We start from the raw sequence: 20,411 nt of genomic DNA on the forward strand, positions 1-20,411 counted from the left end.
TTCAGGTCTAGTTACGGCAGGCAATTCTTTGGGTCACTCCCTTCCTGCAGCTGCTTCCTTTGTTCCTCCTCTGTAACCTTTCATCTGTTTATGCTTATAATATAAAGCTGAATTACAGTTTTATTATTTGGTAAACTTCTTAGTTATACACTTCGTCTTCGTTTAAAAAACTGATTTTTCACTGTAACAGAAGCCTCAAAAACATTAAGCAGACTGCTTTTTGTAGAGAAAGGCCACCCTGTAACTGTTGACTTGAATGTTTGTCCTACTGATTCTACCCTTAGTGTAGCCTTGAAGGAGCCCTGGGTGGTGCCAATGGTTAAGTGCTCTGCTGATAACCAAAGGGTTGGAGGTCTGAGTCTACCCAGAGGCACCTTGGAAGAAAGGCCTGGCAATTTACTTTTGAAAAACGTATGGAGGAAATTTCTACTCTGACACACATGAGGTTGCCATGAGTCAGGATGGCAACTGGTTTGGTTTTGGTAGTCTTGAAACATCTGAGCCTCTAATCAGGTAGGATTTCAGTCAGAAGAGGAAAACTGGAAAAGTAGGATTAAAAAAAAAAAAGTCCACTCAAAGGGGGAAGGGACTATCCAATCAATCTGTTTGGGCGAGCTTGCTCCAAGGACGGGCAGGATTATTGGAAGCATTTCCGGGTGCCTGCCACATGCAGTTGTGATGACCTGGTCGTAGAGATAAGGAGCATGAGGGCAGACCTGAGGGGACACTTGAAGGCAAACAGGCCTCAATCAGGGGCCGAAGGGAGAAGAGCAGGGAACCGGTAGGCATGAAGGATCATAAGGAATTGCCTATTATGTCCTTGGGGATGTTTCTTGTGTCCAGAAATTTTGGAGCTGGGCTGTAGTACTGCCAATGTTTTTCTCCCATCCCTCCCAAGATACCAAGAATTTCAAAGCAAAAAGTAAGAAAAAGAACACAGTGATGTGAGAGGAAGAATTCTCTTTATAGACCAGTGGCATTCCAAGCTCTTAGAGAGCTTTTCCTTTGTCGGATGAAGTTACTAAACTGAGTCATCACCTCAATTTCTTCTTCTTCTTCTTTTTTTTTTTTTTTTTAACAAAGAAGGAATTTCTCTCCTTTTGCCCACACCTACAATAAAACTAAATAAAATGCCTGATATTTTGGCAGTCTCTTTTGTCTGCAAAGTGCATGAGAAGAGATGTTGAAAAGTCAATACAGAATCTGCAGAGACCAGAATTTCACAACCACACTGTGAAAAGGGCATGATGGCTATTCCACACGCCTCCTCTGCTCAGCCAGGTTTACAGGTCACAAGAAGTCACTGCTGCCTCCCTTCCAGCTAACCTTCAGAGCCAACGTTTTATTAAATGAAACAACCTAAACAACAGTCCCAAACTACTTTTGCTGCCAGCTGTAGGTCGCTTTGGTAGGTTTTAGTCTTAGAGAGAGAACTGTTCTCCAAAATCCTCCCAAACCACAGAGGACAATAAAAGTACTCGAGCAGATTAAGTGAATTTGATTTATCATAATTACGCAGACAGAGTACATTTTCCATAGGAAATGGCTGGGCCACATGTAAGTCTGGCACGCACAATGGATTCTGCAGCTTTTCTGTCAGGTGAGGAGAGATGTGGGCTCCCTGGGGGAGAAGAGTGAGATTAAAGGGCTTTTTTTTTTAGTGTTGGGTGATTGTTCGTGTCCATCTGTATTGCCCAACCAGTTCATCAGGAGGAATCCAGACCATCAGTGGATTATCAAAACGTATGCTAAAAACAATTTATCTAGAAACAAATTGCAGACTGCAGACAGAGTGGGATCCAGAAAAAAGTAGTTTACCAGGACAATTCTACTTGCTGAAGGACTGGCTGAGGTTTTGGTCTTCTTTTCAGTTATAGTTCTCCCACTGGCTCCACGCGTGGCTTCAGGTGCCACGGAATTATACCATTTTAGAACTAGGAGAAACCTTAGAGACCATCTAGTCCACATGCTCTACCCTTTTGAGCAGTGGTGTAAAACTTATTAAGACATATACTTTATCAGATCCCCTGTTCACTGAGGTGTCCCTGGGTGGTGCAAAGGGTTAGGGCACTTGGCTGCTAACCAAGAGGTTGGAGGTTCAAGTCCACTGAAATGTGCCTTGGAAGGAAAGTCTGGAAGTTTACATCCAAAAAAAAATCAGCCACTGAAAATCCTATGGAGCATAGTTCTACTCGGACACGTAGGCAGTTGCCATGAGTCAGAATTGACTCAATGGCAACCAGTGACTGATTTCTGTTCACAAAACTGAAAATAATCATAGTGGCCTTGGAAGACAAAGTGGTTGTCTTTAGATAGGAAAGGCTCTTCTTAATATTCTTCTGTAAGTTCGGCAAAGGTCACATGCTGCCTGAAAAGACTGAGAATTAGTGTTCTAGATAAAAGATTGGTGTTCTTGGGTAAAAGTGGGGCAGGAAAGCTTATTGTCTTCTCTCCCCATTCTCTAAATTCAAGAGCAATGAATTTTAAGGGAGAAAATGAAGAGAAATGGCAGTTACAGTGCAGGAGTGTGGTATACGTGGAGAAGGGAACCTCTGTATATTCAGCCAGTGGCCCCCAAGGTGTTTCCACCACTAACTGCGTTTTGATATCATATATTTTCTTCAGCTTAATATGATGGCTATTAAAATACTCCTGGAAGTCATAATGCATAGGTCTCTTCAGTCATTTACATTTTAGTATGAAAAAGTTTAGTTCCTTCTTATGTGCAGTCTTGAGAAAGAACACATAGCACTGAGAGCCAGTCAGGAATCAAGAAAAAACGAAGAGAAGCAAGGGTGGATTGCCCAGAAGTACAAGGGTTATTTGTCCTCCTTATTTCAAGTTCGGAGAAGATTTGAAATGAGGCCAGAGGAAGCAGCGAGAAACTTGTTTGCCAAAGTTGAAACTGTGCATGAAGTTATTATTTCTCTAAATATTTTACTGTAGAAACCCATGGCAACAATAAGAAGCTAAAACAGAATCTGACTGGGAAGAAGTAGAAAGTAGGTATAAGGGAGGAGATCGATGGGCACTGTCTCAACTAGACACCAACATTCTTCAACATTTTTTATTTTACAGGTGACAGGTGAGAGTAGGATACTCTAAAGGAAGAGATGGAGTTATCCTACAGCAGTTTGCCTCTGGTAACAGATCCCCCCTGTCTTACTTGACTAAAGAAAGCAGTTATGGTTCCCCATAGGCAGCCCCCTTTCCTGTGCACGTATAACGCCACAGTGCCACGGCGGCGGCTGGCGGCCCCTCGCGCTGCCTTCAGAGAGGCACCCAGGTGACCCCAGAGCAGACATGCAGCTCCGCCCTCTGTAGGCATGAGCGGCTCCGCCCCCTATGGATGTCAGTGGCTCCGCCCCTATGGATGTCGGTAGACCCGCCCCCTATGGATGTCAGTGGCCCTATCACCTACGGACGTCAGTGGTTCCGCCCCCATGGACGTCAGTGGCTCCGCCCTCTATGAACAGGAGCGGCTCCGCCCCCATGGACGTCCACGGCTCCACCCCCTATGGACGTCAGTGGCTGGGCTCTCCATAGACGTGAAGAAGCTAAGGGTAGGTGTGTAGACGAACTCCAAGCGGAACAGCCACTGGATGGTCCCTAACTGTGGGCATGTGTGTGTGTGTGTGTGTGTGTGTTTTAGCTGAATATGGGCCATTTTTTGTACTTCTGCAGGGTAGATAAAATCCTGGCTAAATCATAAAAATAGGCAGGGAGGGGCTCGGCATAAGCTATGAGGAGAAGGGAACGTAGTCACTTTGGTTCTGGAATAGTGTGTGAACATTTAAAATTTCTAACCAAAAAGGCTCTGGAGATCTAAAATCTCTGTCTTGAGTCTCCCGGGTTAAGTGTTTTAACGCCAAGCTCTACTCCACCCATGTGGGTATGTGAAGATTAGCCTGTAATGATTGTTTTCAGATCTCAGATCTCAAGCACTGAGGTGTGACTAGAGTCATTCTTCATAGCTAAGAAAAACCACCTGGTGGCTCCATCCTGTGTATACTTTTTTATTCTACAGCGTGTGTTTCATTAGCATTCATCCTGGTTCATTGCTGGGGTAGACAAGATACAACGGAAAGAAACCGTCTTAACAATTAAAGATAGTATGAAAAATGCTTACATTGAAAAAGCCAACAAACCTAAATGTGGGGACTTGTAATTTCAATATTTTGCTTGGGGCCTTGCTGTCAGTAGTAACTTTGAAGACTACTCGTATTTCTTCTAGGTTATGCATGTGGATTTGGTTTTAAAAAGCACTACTGTTGTTGTGTTTCCTTTCCTTACCAGCTGCCTCCTTCCATCCTATCCTTACCATCAAGTTCTAGTCCCAAGTATTCCACACAGCCTTCTCCCCTTCTAAATCGGTGCTCTTGTGTACTGCCTGGTGATGCTCTCCAACTGCTTTGTGGGTGTTTGTTTTGTTTCCCCCGATACTTTTCAGCTTAGAAAGTCTCAAACGAAACACTTCTAATTCACTTTATTCTTCTCCAGATCATTAAGTTATTTTATTTACTGAGTTTCAACACATAATTTCAATATTTCAGCTCAAAACTTTCCTCCCTATTAAATAAATAATAATCTCTGGCATAGCTCTGTGAGCGCAGAGGTGAAATCACGCATACACAGGCTCATTGGGGCTTGAATCTACTTGGCCACTACAAAGTTTCACATACTGTGGACGAAATAATTTTCAGCAGAGCTCTTTACATCTATGTGTGTTATATACTCCCCCCGCCCCACCCCATGGGAAAATGCTTTTACTTCAAACTACTCATTTGCAAGTTTTAAGTCACAACCAATTAAGGACTAGCAGTATACTTTCAGTTATATCGTATGTAAGAACATTAACAGTCTTGGTACCCTAATGGATTTTATTCAACCATACCAAATCCTAAAAATACCACTGAATTAGCCGCATGTAGATACAAGGAATGCCCCTAAATTAGTGCCAAGTGGTAACACTTGGCATGGGGCCCTGATTTCAGGGATCCCTAAATTAATATTGCTTTTTTTCCCTCTAAAGACAAATTCAGAAAGAGCCTACTTTAGGCTTTGCTAGTCTTGAAGCAAGGATAAGTTGCAGGTGCCATTAGAAAGCCCACTGATAAAGGCCAGGAGATAAGCAAGATGAACACCATGAGGGCAGGTAAGGAGGACCCCTGGTTATCCTTCAGTCAGAGGCAAACTCCAGAAGAAATTAGCATGAGTTCTAAGACAATTGCAAATAGGAGCCGGTTGTGAACCTCATGAGCTGCCTGGCCCTGTGATCACAGAATAAAATGCAGCTCAAGCCAAGGGAATTTTTCTCTTACCCACTTCCTTTACCCAATTAGGTCAGATGCCAAAATGGCACCTTTACCAAGACATTGACAAAATGTTCTTTTTTGTTAGATGTATTCCAGGTTCAGCAACCGTTACTCATTATAAGTAGTTCTAGTATCAAAAGTAGTTATTCCAACTAAAATGAAAAGTCACAATAAGACACACCCCAATTACCATCATTCAGGGTCTCACCATTTCCTGACCAAGTTTCCTGAGCTGGCAGAAGGGCCCTTGCATGAACTGAATTGTGTCCCCCCAAAATATGTGTCATCTTGGTTAGGCCATGATTCCCAGTATTGTGTGGTTGTCCTCCATTTTGTGATTTTCCCATGTGTTATAAATCATAATCTCTGTCTGTGGTTAAAGAAGATTAGGGTGGGATGTAACACCCTTGCTTAGGTCACATCCCTGATCCAATGTACAGGGAGTTTCCCTGGAGTGTGGCCTGCACCACCTTTTATCTTATGAGAGATTAAAGGAAAGGTAAGCAAGCAGAGAGTGGGGGACCTCAAACCACTGAGAAAGCAGTGCCAGGAGCAGAAAGTGTCCTTTGGACCTGAGGTTCCTATGCTGAGATGCTCCCAGACCAGGGGAAGACTGATGACAAGGACCTTTCTCCAGAGCCAACAGAGAAAGACTTCCCCTGCCCTGAATTTGGACTTGTAGCTTACTAGCCAGTGAGAAAATAAATTTCTCTTTGTTAAAACCATCCATTTGTGGTATTTCTGTTAAAGCAGCACTAGCTGACTAAGACAGGTGCTCTGCAACCTGGCTTCCACTTTTCTTTCTTCCTCTATCTCTAGTCACTTTTTACCGTTCATACTGGTGAAAGCAGTGTTTTGTTCATCACACACAATCTTGTCATTTCAGGCTCCTGTGCGCTATGCGTGCTGTTCTCAGGACCCTCCTTCTGCTAGCACAATTACTTGGCTAGGTCCTTTCTACTCGTCCTCCAAGCTTCAGCCTGGGTGTCACCTTCTCCAAGAAGTTTTTCCGAATTTCCCCAGGCTTTGCTAGGTGCAGCCCCCTCAGGGATCCCACAGCACCTCATGCACACTTGGCCAGAGCTCTCACCACTTTGTGTGGAATTAACATTATTAACTGCCTACTGCACTACACTCAAGTTCTCCAAGGGCCGGCACCAAGTTTTGTTCATGTCTGTAGCCACAACACCAAGCACACACGGGGACATAGCTGGCACTTAATAAATGCTTAAAAAAACAAAAACAGCAACAACAAAAAAAACCCACACCCATTGCTGTTGAATTGATTCCAACTCATAGTGACCCTATAAGACCAAGAAGAACTGCCCCATAGGGTTTCCAAGGAGCTCCTGGGGGATTTGAACTACCAACCTTTTGGTTAGCAGCTGTAGCTCTTAACCACTATGCCATTAGGGTTTCCTAATAAATACTAGTTGGATGGAAATGCAAAATGTTCACAAACAAATTGGTTTAAAATGCCACTGGAATAACTACTGTACATTCTAGGCATGAGAAAATAGGTACACCATGAGAAGCTCAGAGGACGGCATGATTCCAAAAAGGAAGACAACGAACATTTACAAACTGGATGCCTTTCAGTGACTATGTTACTACACAGCCCACTTTTTATTAAGTGGAATAAAAAGCAGGAAACTGAAAGGAAAAACTATGCAAGTTCTGTAAGTCCAATCCATCTATTAAAAAAAAATCCAAATTAAATGATCCTTTCTCTTTTTCTCTTTTCTAAAAATATCTTATAATAAAAGTAGGCTTTCCCTCCCTATCAATCTTACTAAGGAAATAGTACCAAGATCATCAAATAGGCTTTTACTGAAATATGTGCTTATTTTGGCTAACTTAAATCCTTTACACAAATTAACACTTGCAAACTTTTCCATGTTACAGCTCAAAATAGAGAACTTTTAAGAAAAATGAACTTGTGGAAAAAGTGTTATTTTTTCAGTGTAGGACTAAGGTTTATACACAGCAAGCCATCTACAATGAACTAGATGTGTCCTTCTCCTTTGAACAGATTATAGTAGAGCCTCTCTGCTGCCAGAGCCAGAACAGGCTCCTTTGGGTGTCACGGTCAATGCCCACCCAATTCAATTCACTTCAATTGATATGTATTGATGATGATGAGAGGTATAAGAAGTGAAACAAACAAAGAAAATTAAACCTCTTCTTGACCCTTCCCTACATTTCCAGAGACTACATTTCTGGAAATGTCTAAGGCCCTTATTTTTCTTTCAATAATAAAATGCACTGATAAAATGTTAGATATTTTAGATTTTAAGAAGGAATCACAAAACTATGTAGCAATATGAACAAACCTGGTATTAATGTATAGTAAGTGATGCTATGAAAACCTGTTACAGAATAATGCTAAAGATACATAACTCTATTGTCAGAGTTATGTATCTTTTCTCATTTTATCAATGTTGTTGTTGTTAGGTGCCGTCAAGTTGGTTGACTCACTGCAACCCTATGTACAACAGAATGAAACACTGCATGGTCCTGAGCCATCCTCACAATTGTTGTTATGTTTGAACCCATTGTTGCAGTCACTGTGTCAATTCCATCTTGTTGAGGGTCTTCCTATTTTTCAAACTGGCCCTCTACTTTACCCAAGCATGATGTCCTTCTCCAGGGTCTGGTCCCTTCTGATAACATGTCCAAAGTAAATGAGACAGAGTCTTGCCATCCTCGCTTCTAAGGAGCATTCTATCTATAAAAGGTCCAAAGTAAAGGACTGGTGTGCCTGAGACTGATCTGTAGTATTTAAGTATTAACGTCAAACACTTTCACCTACACATGTCACTTGGCTTTGCTTTTCTTTACCCTACTCCCTTTTGCAGCCAGCCTGCCAGTCAGATTCTTCCATGTTCCAAATCTAGTTTCCATCATGCACACTCCAGGTGTCTCTGGTCCAAGGACTTTAGAGAAGGATTCTCAAGATGGACTTTTCCTTTTCTAAATTTTGGTATTTAATATCAACATTTAGTATCAATGGTTGTTATGGGCTGAATTGTGTGGCCCCAAAAGATATGTTGAAATCCTAACCCATCTTCCTATGAATGGAGCCCTGATGGCACAGTGGATAAGACCTCAGCTGCCAACAAAAAGGTCAGCAGTTTGAATCCAGCAGCCACTCCTTGGTAACCCTATGGGGCAGTTATTAGTTAAGTTAATCTGGGGTTATATGGCAGTACTACGTGTCCTAAACCCATCTGAGTGGTGTCCTTATAAAAGTGGAGAAGAAACACAGCCAGCCAGAGGAGAGACTGACACATGAGGTTGCATCTACAAGCAAAAGGAACGCCCAGGGCTACCAGAAGCTGAGGGAGACAAGAAAAGATCTTATTCTAGAGCCTTCAGCAAAAACGTGGCCCTGCTAACACTCTCAATTCAGACTACTAGCCTCCAGAACTGTGAGACAATGAAATTCTGATGTTTAAAGCTACCTCCTTTGTGGTACTTTATTATGGCAGTCCTAGGAGACTAAGACAAATGGCCTTCTGTATTCTTAGGCTCCAGCTACGTTGTTAACTGGAGTCCCTGGGTGGTGCAAACAGTTAATGCACTCAGCTGCTAACCAGAAGGTTAGAGGTTCTAGTCCACCTAGAGGTGCCTCAGAAGAAAAGCCTGGTGATCTACTTCTGAAAAATCCGCCACTGAGAACCCTATGAAGCACAATTCTACTCTGACACACATGGAGACTCCATGAGTTAGAATCAACTCAGTGTCAGCTGGTTTCGTTTATATTGTTAACTTACTATTTGGACAGCTCTTCTGTTCATATCAGTGCTTTGCTGGGCACCAAAATATGACTTCAGAAATATCTAGTGAGTGTGCAGAAAGCCAAAGGATGAAACGCAAATCACACCCTCCCTGAAGACAGAGGGGATGATCTAATTTTCTTCCCTCCGTTGTGGCTATAACTTTCGCATTTTCAGCATTTACCTGTAATAGCATGGGGCTTACCTTGTGTCTGGTTTTAGATTTTCTACTGTGGAGAAGGTTTGATTTGTAGTTTGAATGGACTTATTCTTCCCACTGAATGTCCCGTTTTCTCTGGATATAACTTCATATTCTGAAAAGTGAAAAATACAACAGATACTTGTTTTTATATCCCAGTTGATTTAATTGTTCCTGAGGCTAATGGCATAATAAAGTCACTCTCCTAAAAGTGAGCAATTTACATCAAAGTTCTAGAGACACGCTGATCTTATACACTGGCAAGATCCACATGGGGAGGGTCAGTGTTGAGGAAGGTCCCAATAGCCTTTCAGCAGTTGCTCATTGAGCATTTCTGCTTTTCCTTCACTGGAGCAGTGAAGGCCTAGAACCAGTGAAGACAGAAGGTGCTCTGACGGTTGCTTCAGATACTTCAAAAAAAAAAAAAAAAAAAAGGCAAACCCGTTGGTGTTCAGTCAGTTCTGACTCAGAGCAACCTCACAGGACAGAGTAGAACTGCCCCACAGGGTTTCCAAGGAGCCGCTGGTGGATTCAAACTGCCGACCTTTTGGTTGGCAGATGAACTCTTAACCATTGCACCACTGGGGCTTGTTAGGTAAGTCAGATCATCATTGTTGGAAAGCCCAGTGTGGGAAAAGCACCTTGTGAAGACTGGTGTGTGAACAGAAACCATGTTTTCTACTCTACAGGGCTTTATAATATAGTTGAGGAAAAGGCCAAGAACACTTAATTTAATATATGGTACTGCTGCTAAAAACATCTTAGAGTTAAAAATCACAGCAGCAAATAACAGTCAACCAAATAATGAGCTATATTTTTCTACAGTTCACTATTTTGAACTATAGCATTATGACATTTATATACCCATACTTTACCTGGTGGTGCAGTGATTAAGAGCTTGACTGCTAACCAAAAGGTCAGCAGTTCGAATCCATCAGCAGCTCCTTGGAAACCTGTGGGGGAGTTCTACCCTGTCCTATAGGGTTGCTATGAGTTGGAATCAACTTTGCGGCAATGGGTTGTGTTTTTTTTTTTTTTTTTTTTTACCTTACATAAGGAGGAATACTCCCTTGATAATCTTCTTTGCACTTAAAAAAAATTCATGGAGGTCTACATTACTTTCACTTAAGGGCATGTTTCCATGAGCTGGAAGAGCTAATCTAAAGAGAAAGACTTTTAGAATAAGAGAAGATAATTTACAAAGTTGTTAATTAGTTTTTGGCACTAAGCTCTTAGTTAGGATTTAGCTTTAGGCATATGACAAGGTTGTATACAGAACCGAAAAAAAAAAGAAAAGCCAGCTAAGCAAACAAAAAAAGCCCCACTCAAAATCAGCTCCATCAACATGAAGAAATACGTAAGTGCTGGGCATCAAGGGACGGTGGGAAGACCACAGAGGAGCTGACAAGTTTTTGGGGATTTCTGCTGCTAGCTCCGAGACCAAAGGTATGAGGTGGATATTGGAAATAAGATTAAAACTGTAGAATAATTCATAGACCTAAAATCACTAATTTTAATTTTGGGAGAATTTTTAAGGTATATTTTGAAAATTCAAGACAGAGGATGACTCCTTCTGAAAATTCTGCATAAATATCCTTCTATAAACTCAACATGAAGCTGGAAGGCAGTGGCCATTGTATCTGGATACCATCAGTGCAGCTATTAAAGGACTAATGACTGGTGATCAATACTGGATATCAGGCTCTCTTTTTGTGGTTCGGAGCCCTAGTGGCGCAGTGGTTAAGAGCTTGGCTGCTAACCAAAAGGTTGGCAGTTTGAGTTCACTAGCCGCTCCTTGGAAATCCTATAGGGGCAGTTCTACTCTGTCCTGTAAGGTTGCCATGAGTCAAAATCTATGCAATGGCAATGAGTTTGGTTTTTGGTTATTTGTAGTTCAGTTCCATTTTGATCCCAACCCTCTTGGTTCTTCATTTTAACAGAAGGCTGAAAGGGAGGGAAGAGGAGGATCCTAAAGCCTTATCTGCTCACTTTAGATCTTTTCCTCAGCTGTAAAGGGATATTTTCTAGAAAAAGATAGGAATAATTAAAATGAAGTAAAATTATTTTTTAAAAAATGGAAACAGTATAGTTTAATGGAAAAAGGCAAACCAAGCCACTTGTCATTAACTCAGTCCCAGTTTCCCCATCTGGAAAACGTCAATAGTAATATCTGCTTCATAGTGTTACTTGTGAGGATTAAATTAGGAACATATGGAAAGTGCTTAATAGTATTTTGCATATATTTTGCTCAACACGTGGTAGCTAGTATTATTGCTTTTATTATCGCAAGGCTCTGTTTTAAAAATAGATTAAATTTTTTTCCCCTGATATTATACATTGATTAAAAAGGTCCTAAACTCTCTCCAAAAACTAAGATCATTATTTTTTTATCAACGTTTCCTAACATTTAATTAATTTGTACTCCATGGCCTGGAAGACTAAGTCAATTTATTCTACAATTGGTTTATCTGGAAAGAAGACCAGTTGTATTTTATGGTTAAATATTTTATGGATGTGTTCCTGGGTGTTTGCCTTTTGAAAAAGTGGGCATTTGGTTTGGGCTAAGATTACTCTGGTCATGGTCTAAGTGGTGTGGGGCTGGCTTTCTGATTGGACATTGGCCCTTTCCAGAATTCTCAGCATTCACAGTGGGCCATCAGTCTTCCTGTGGCTCAGCTGCCTGTGAGGGCTTACCCTGGCTCTCTATCATAGGATTTCTGCCATCTAGACCTGTATTGGGACATACAAGAAAACCAATAAACCAGACCCATTGCCACGGAGTCAATTCCAACTCAGCGACCCTATAGGACAGAGTAGAACTGCCCCATAGAGTTTCCAAGGAGCACCTGGTGGATTCGAACTGCTGACCTTTTGGTTAGCAGCTGTAGCACTAAACTACTACACCACCAGGGTTTCTGGACATATAAGGGTAATCCCTTAAACTGCGTCAAAAACTAATTTTCAAGAACCAGTATGGAAGGAAACCCTGGTGGTGTAGTGGCTAAGTGCTACCGGCTGCTAACCTAAAGGTCGGCAGTTTGAATCCACCAGGTGCTCCTTGGAAACTCTATGGGGCAGTTCTATCCTCTCCTGTAGGGTCACTATGAGTTGGAATCGACTTGACGGCAGTGGGTTTGTTTTTTGGGAATAATGGAAGGTCATTTAAAGACTAAGTACTGCATCCTTCCTCTAGAGCTGCTCTAAGCAATATGGCAGCCACTGGCCACATGGGACGATTGAGCACTGGAGATGTGGCTAGGGTGACTGAAGAACTACAGGTTTAAAAATTTTTATATAATGGCAATTAATATTAAGTAAAATATCCATGTGTAGCTAGTGGCTGATGTACTGGACAGCCCAGCTCAAGATGTTCTAAAATCTCTTAGGGTTAATCCAGATGGTCAGAAAGTGGTGGGCCTTGGCAGCATTGTTTGAGTCTTGGGAAATTATTTTCCTGAAGATCATTTGGAATTATGGCGTGGCTCACACTCAAAGGTGTTATAAAACCAGCTCTACAAAGTGAGTGGCTATGTTGGTTATAAGGATGCTGTTAAGAAAGTTAATTATTACATATCAGGAAGCCCTGGTTTCTCCAGAGAAATGGGTTTGTTTTTATCTTTTAGACTTTGAGAATCATACTTATGGTGTTTCTCCACCCCCTTTGGGGGCAGATGAAAGAAAGCACCAGCCCAACTTGGAGATTCACTGATGGAAAATATACAGGACCACACGGCATGGGATCTACGTAATACTTCTCTTCTGTTCTCACTTTATTATTCTCGTTTTAATCTTTCCTTTGTCCTATTTTCCTCTATATTTATTATTTAGCTTTTGGGAATTTATATACCTTATTTGAAATCATTTCTTAATCAAAGCAGAGTATAAGGATGAATAAACTTAGGGGTTGTGCAGGGGTGTCTGGTTTGGCCCTCGTAGCTGTGGGTCCTTGTTAAATTGCTTGACTGCGTTCTCATCTCTAGAGGAAAGCGGCTGGCCAAGGCAACTACTTGAAGATTCTATGATGCAAGGATTTCTTAGATTCCAATAGCTGCATTGAGAGAATCGTTACGTAAACTATCTTTCTGATAAAGTGACTAGTTTTGTTTGTTCTAAGAGGAGAAAATAGTTATTAAAGTCTTACCATATAAAAATGAATGCTTTGAAATACTGAGAAGATTCAAGCTGCTCAGTCACCAAAAAGAATAATTTATGTGACACTCCAGTTAGGTTATGTGCTGAAGCAACCACCTTCTGAAAACATCTCTGGTTTGGGATATTCCTCATCAACCGTGTGACACGCTTCGTAAGTACTACAGTAGCCTTTAGTACTTGAAATTTTGATTGCATATCTTCTCTAATTTTCATTTAAGTTTTAAAAGTTGATTTAATAATATTTTCCCCCAAAAGATCAGGGTTTTCAAAATGGATCTTTAGAAGCTACCTTCATTATTTAAAATATAATTTAAAAAACATCTCTCATCTCAGAATTCTAGATTTTGAATATGCATTCTGGTTTTTTATAAACATACCTTTCATTTTTCATGTTTTAAAATTATAACAGCATTTTCATAAGTCCACAAACACGACAAAAATGGAAAGTTAGTGTTTGTAATAAGTATTTTCAGATATATCTTGAATATATTCCATAAGGCAAAGACAGCCTCTTAAACGTGTGCACATTTCTTATTTTAAAAATATAGCATTTTGCTTATAATTTCATTAATAGTAAAAACATAAGGAGATCCCAAAAGAACTAACACTGAATATTTGGCATTTTTCCCCAGAAGACTTTGTTGCCTTCTTGTGAGATAATTCAGGAAAATGTATATATTATTAAGATAGGCACATCACACTCCGGGCAATACAGCTCTAAAATAATAATGGTAATACTATTTATACCATTTCTACTGTTGCTATGAATGACAAAAAAATAATTTAGCAGTTTCTAATTTATGCTGTACAAATTCCCTATTTAATTTTATCATCACGATAAATTGATTGCAATGGGACATTATTATCCCATTTTACAGATGAGGAAACTAAGGCTCACAGAGGCTAATAATATGCCCAAAGTTGCACATCTAGAACACAGCTGGTCTGTAATTTAGCCTATGTTGTCATGCTCTTGGCATATCACACAGCAACAACCTATAACTCACTTGACTTTAAGTTTTCCAAGAACCCAGACTCTGGCCTGTTTCTCAGGTGTATCGACTTCTACTTTAGTGTAGAAGGAACATGTAGAAGCAATGAGTTAGAATGTATTCACTAAAGGGGAGTGTGTGTCTGTCAACTAAAAGAAGGATTAAACAGAAGTCAACTCAGGAAAGAAACGTTTTGGGTGGACTCTGAATTCCACCCCCTTGCCCACCCTCTATCCTTTGTATTGCACTCTTCTATTCTTCCTGACAGCCTCTTAGCCATCCCCTCTATTTCCCATCTACTCACATCAGGTCCATGGCAGGGACCTGGGCACCAGGGACCTCATGTATTTATGCTATTTGCTATAGTCTGTAGCTAACTGAGATTGTTTGTCTTTTCCCACTTGTTGGGTGGCACAAATGGTTTGTGCTAGACTACTATAATCGAAAGGTTGGCGTCTCAAACCCATCCAATGGCACCATAGGAAAAAGGTCTGGCCACCTGCTTCCAAAATAATTATGGCCCAGAAGTCTCATGGAGCAGTTCTACTCTGTAACACATGGAGTTGCCATGAGTTGGAATCGACTTGATGGCAATGGGCTTGGCTTTTGTATTTTTTTTTATTTTCTTGTCTGACTATTCCATTCACTATGGAGAAAAAAATCAAATTCTCTTATAACAGATTCAACACATTCAGGAATGACTCAGAGTTTCTCATTTTTACGATCACTTTTAATGGAATGGGTGGGTGATGACAAAATAAACATTTCTTGAGATGAGCAGAGAACTGAGCAAGAACAGAAATGTTAAAAATTTTCCCTAAGGCTGTTATAATAATTTTTACCTGCTTCAAAGGCCTAGATCAATCTAGGATTTGGGTCGGTGAAGGAAAACTAATTTATTTTTAACAGAATTTTATTTATTTTGTTATTGTTGTTGAGAATATTCACAGAAAACACACCAATTCAACAGTTTGTACATGTGCCATTTAGTGACATTGATTGCATTTTATGGAGTTATGCAACCATTCTCAGGCTCAGGAAAACAAATGTAAATATAGTCAGCAGTGAAAAGCTGCTAATATAATTTCTGTAATTCTCTTGGTGATGAAAAGACTAGAAGTATCTTCATGTTGTGAAAGAATGCTCTGAGAAGAGATGGAAGGAATGTGGATTTAAGAGGGCTGCAAAATTAACAGGGAGCCCAGACAAAGGCAGAGATCCCCCCGCCATCATGTGACATTTTTGATAATAAAGTGCCACAGGGATAGCAGAAGTCTGCTAGGTCTTGCTGCTCCTCAGATACGCTGCATAGGTCAGAGTTTGCTCCAAGGTACCACACTTTCAGCTCATCATGTTACCAAAGTTTCCCGCCGTAGTAACAGTCATTGTGCTATGATCTTACCAGTGACAGTGTCGTTCAGTGGCTTGTCCCAGTCTAAGATGACAAATGAGGGGCACCCTTCCACAGTGACCACAGTGAGATTGGTGGGTGGGTTCTGTGGTGGGCTGGTGGCATTCCCCTCCATAGCCTCCTCTTTGGGGAACCGCTTGACAGAGTCGGTGATGGAGCAGGGTCGGTTGTCAGGCTTTTGGATGTATCGTACATGAGGACCTAAGAGAGAGAATTCCGAGGTTTAGCATTTTTGGAGCTTGTGAAAAATGATGTGATCTCATATATAATTACATGTTTGAGAGAATCTGGCCTCATGTTATAGGCAGATGGAGAAAAGCAACAGTGTGGAGGGTTCAAACTTGAGAAAATCCAAGATCCTGACGCATGATATGGATGTTGTTGTTGATTGACTTTTCTAAACAGGTTTAGCTTATACTAACATCCAAAGGTAGTTTGGTCTCCCTAAGCATGGTTTGAATGAGGGGAAGGGCCCAGAAGTGCTGGAGACAGAGAGGAGCTGGCTGACCACACGTTAACCAGGGACCAGAAATGTCATGTGCAGAAAATGGAGTCATTACTGCATGGTTTTTACTGAGTAAGAAACAGACATTTGGTTGTGTCTCATGAAGGCAGTGCGTATAATAATCTACCTCGGTTTTATAATCTCACATTACGCCGCTTTTGCTGTGTATCTGATCTTGCCTCAGAGAGGTCACACACCGAGATAAAATATTTGCAAACACATGTATCTGAAAAAGGACTTGTACCCAGAAAAATATAAAGACGGTCAAACTCAGTAACAAGAAAACAAACAATCCCATAAAATGAGATGAGCAAAAAATGCAGACAAATACTTTGCCAAAAAGCTAAGTGGATGGCAAATAAGCACATGAAAAGATGTTCAACATTAGGGACATGCAAATTAAAACCATAGTGAGATACTACTCCCCAAACCAAAAAACCAAACCCACTGCTGGAGAGTTGATAGTGACTCATAGCAACCATATAGCACAGGGTAGAACTGCCCCATAGGATTTTCAGGGTTGTAATCTTTATAGAATCAGACTGTCACTTCTTTGTCCCATGGGGCAACTGGTGGTTTCGAACTGCTGACCTTTTTGTTAGCAGCTGAGCTCTTACCACCAGGGCTCCTTAGATACTGCTCCCACATCTACTAAAATGGCCAAAATTAAAAAGACTGACCATATCAATTGCTGGCAAGGACGTAGAGGAACTGGAACTCTCAGACAGTGTTGACGGGAAGATAATCACTTTAGAAAAGAGTTTGGCAGTATTTTAAATGTTAAATATATACCTACACATGATATAGCCTTCACGTATTTAACCAAAAAGAATAAAAGCATATGTCTATATCATGACTTGAGCATGAATGTTCACAGTAGTTTTATTGGTAATAGTAAAAGACTAGAAACAACACAAATGTCATGAGCAGGCTAATGAATAAACAAAATAATGTCTATCAATACAATGGAATAGCGCTGGCAGTAAAAAGTAATGGATTATTGACAAATGCAGCAATGTGGATGAATCCTTAAATAATCTCCATCACATAGGTGCTGAGTGAAAGAGACAAAAAGAGAGTTTATGTTGTATGTTTTCATTTACTTAAAATTCCACATAATGCCAACTAATGTACTGTAGAGCAGATCTGTGGTTACCTGGGCACCGAGCATAGAGGGGAGGAGAATATGGGCGAGTGATTGCAAAGGTACATGATGAAACCTGTGGAGGTACTTGATGTGCTCATGATCTTGACTGTGATGATGGTTTTATGAGTGTGTATATATGTTAAAGTTTATCAAATTGTCCACTTTGTAAAAAATTCACAAAGGGGAATACTGACTGTATGTTTCATCATGTCTTTCCTACTGTGGTATGTTAGATGATTGATCAGAAATATCCTGCACACCCATGGGAGGAGCGTACTTCCCCAATCCTGGGTTTTGGACTTGGCTATATGACGGTCATTGGCCAATGAGTATTGGCAGATGTGGCACAAGAAGGAGCTTGAAGAGTGGTTGTGTATTTGGATGCCTCCTCTTTTACATCTCTCTAACCCTGAGGGCAGTTTCTCCTGGGCTATTGTTGGTTCTTCATCTTGGGCCCCAGAATGAACACATGTGGAGCAAACCAGAACCCAACTAACCAGAGGCTCAGCTGTGCTTCAAGCAGAATCACCCAGCCAAGCACATTCTAAGTTAGCCATTCCCTAGCTAACAGGTCCATGAGGAACACATCCTTAGTGTAGTAGGTTACTAAGATTTTGCAGTTGTTTGTCACATACCGATAGCTGACTAATACACCCACCAAAGATCACCCTGTCAAAACTGAGCTTTGGAGCCAGTTATACGCACCTGTGAATCTGGGCTTCCCAAGAGGATCAGTTTCTCTGGTGGGGCTTGAACTAAAGTCAGTTATGTTACCTGAGAATGGAAGATAATAAAGAATTTTGGCAAAAGGATAAGACAGCTTCACAATACAGTGAAAAAGTTGTGAAGACTAAATATATTCAATCTGCCTTCTAGTTAACTGCTTGCAGCTTTTAATTTCCTTTATTATTATTATTACACATATTTGTGCCTAGTAAAAGGCCTGTAATTGCATCCTGCTGCAGGTGTTTTGGAGGGTAAGAAATAAGGAATGAAAGATTACCACCAACAAGTTGATCGTTAATAAATCAAGGTATGTACACTATTAGTTAACAACAGGTGACTCAGTAGTATGTAGGAGATAAGCAAGATATTTTTCAGAAGCAAACTGGGCATTTTATTCTATGTCTGCTAAGGGAAGGAGCATACTCTATAATGAAGCAATGAAAATAAATATAATTTTAAAATGAAAAAGATCTGTATTAATTATAAAGTTGAATAAAATAGAAGACCCAGCACTGAGACTGCCTGCCCTGCTCCCTTAGTTGAATCTTTTATACCTTGTAGCTAAGCATCCAACGAGAGCTGGCTGACATACTCACCAAATTCTTCTCCAGAGGCGGAAACTGTGGGTTGCTTTTTCTCTGTCTCTGTTTTCTCTGAGGCGGCTCCAGTAGGCCCAGGTGTTGCCCTCAAGGGTGGGGATGTTACTTGGCCTGGTGAAATGATTCCTGTAATGTGGAACCAAAGTACTCAGGTGTGTAGCAGTACCGCCAAGTCTCCCATTTATTTATTCGCTAAATATTTGTTAAGCAATGACCATGTGACTTGGTACTATTTGCCAGGCTTGGAGAGAAAACAAGACCTGGTCCTTGGTGGAGACAGGTGTGGCAACTAAGTATAATGAAATATTATAGGTTTTGTGAAAGAATTGGATGGGGTCACAGGGAGGCCAAAGGAAGGGAGTGATTATGGGAAAAGATGGAGGGTGTTGAGGGGGGAAGGGAAGAATGTCTTCACAGAGGATATGTTCATTAAAAGGAGACATGATCAGTAGGTAGGCATGAGAGCTGTTTTCCTGTCAAAAGGTGAGGCAAGAACGAAGGCAGGGAAGTGTGAAACAGCTTGGTGAGTTTAGGAGACCCCAAAACAGTTTGAAGGGGCTGGGGCAGTGAGAAGTGAGAGTGGAGGGGCAGTGAGAAGTGAGAGTGGAGGGGCAGTGAGAAGTGAGAGTGGAGGGGCAGGGCAGGCAGATCATGAACGACCCTTCATACTGTGCTGTGGATTTGGACATTATTTTTGGCAATGAGGACCCACTGAAAGATTCTAAATAGGAAGATAATACAATCAGATGGGAAGAGGATGATTTGTTAGTATGTAAGTCTGGTGCAGGGACAGAAGCCAGGAAACTAAGTTGTGTATGCAACAAAAGGAGTCTCTGGATATGCAAATGGTTAACATGCTTAACTGCTAACCAGAAGGTTGGAGGTTCAAGTTCACCCACAGGTCCTTTGGAGGAAAGGCCTGGTGATCTACTTCTCAAAAATCAGCCATTGGAAAACCCTGTGGAGTACAGTTCTACTCTGACACGGTAACTGGTTTTTTGGAGTGTAAGAAAAAAGGAGGCTGCAGTATGGCGGAAGTTATAGGACTGGATGGAAGGGATGAGACATGAGAGATGTCAAGGAGATAGAATAGCCTAACCTGGAGATGTCTTGAGAAAAAGAAAAATGATTCTTAAGGTAACTACCACGATTCTGGCCTGGTTGCCAGACAGCTGCTACATTCAACAATGACTCCCTTACTCTTGCAAAAACATGTATAAAAACCTATCGCTGTTGAGTCAATTCCCACTCGTAGTGACCTTATAGGACCGGATAGAACTTCGCCATAGGGTCTGCAGAGCTATAAATCTTTGCAGAAGCAAATGGCCACATCTTTTCCCATGGAACATCTGGTGAGCTTGAACCACTGTTGGTTAGCAGCCGAGCACTTAAACGCTGCGCCACCAGGACTCCTATAAAAACAGGTATAGGCCTTCAAAATTGAATCCATCTCAAGATCCAGGCAGGTCTGGGTATCGAGAGTAGAGTGGAGGCTAGATTGGATTTTATATTCCTTTTGGAAAAAGTAGTCATTCTCAAGCTATAAAGAGCCAAAGGTAAATGACCCAAGGACGGTGCCCAGCAGA

At 41.1% G+C, this 20,411-nt stretch overlaps 1 protein-coding gene across 18 annotated transcripts in view; it reads right to left on the reverse strand.

The window, feature by feature from the left end:
* Positions 1–20,411, reverse strand: part of ABI3BP (ABI family member 3 binding protein) — a 301,406-nt gene that overhangs the window by 12,760 nt on the left and 268,235 nt on the right. For all 18 annotated transcript variants that reach the window (XM_049858519.1, XM_049858510.1, XM_049858515.1 and 15 more), the window contains 4 exons: positions 18,823–18,951; positions 18,206–18,274; positions 15,840–16,049; positions 9,300–9,408 (listed from right to left, as the gene is read on the reverse strand). In XM_049858519.1, the coding sequence (XP_049714476.1) occupies positions 9,300–9,408; positions 15,840–16,049; positions 18,206–18,274; positions 18,823–18,951 (517 nt within the window). The remainder of the gene's footprint in view (positions 1–9,299; positions 9,409–15,839; positions 16,050–18,205; positions 18,275–18,822; positions 18,952–20,411) is intronic.

Source organism: Elephas maximus, chromosome 18 (assembly GCF_024166365.1).
Source record: "Elephas maximus indicus isolate mEleMax1 chromosome 18, mEleMax1 primary haplotype, whole genome shotgun sequence".
Lineage (NCBI taxonomy): Eukaryota > Metazoa > Chordata > Mammalia > Proboscidea > Elephantidae > Elephas > Elephas maximus.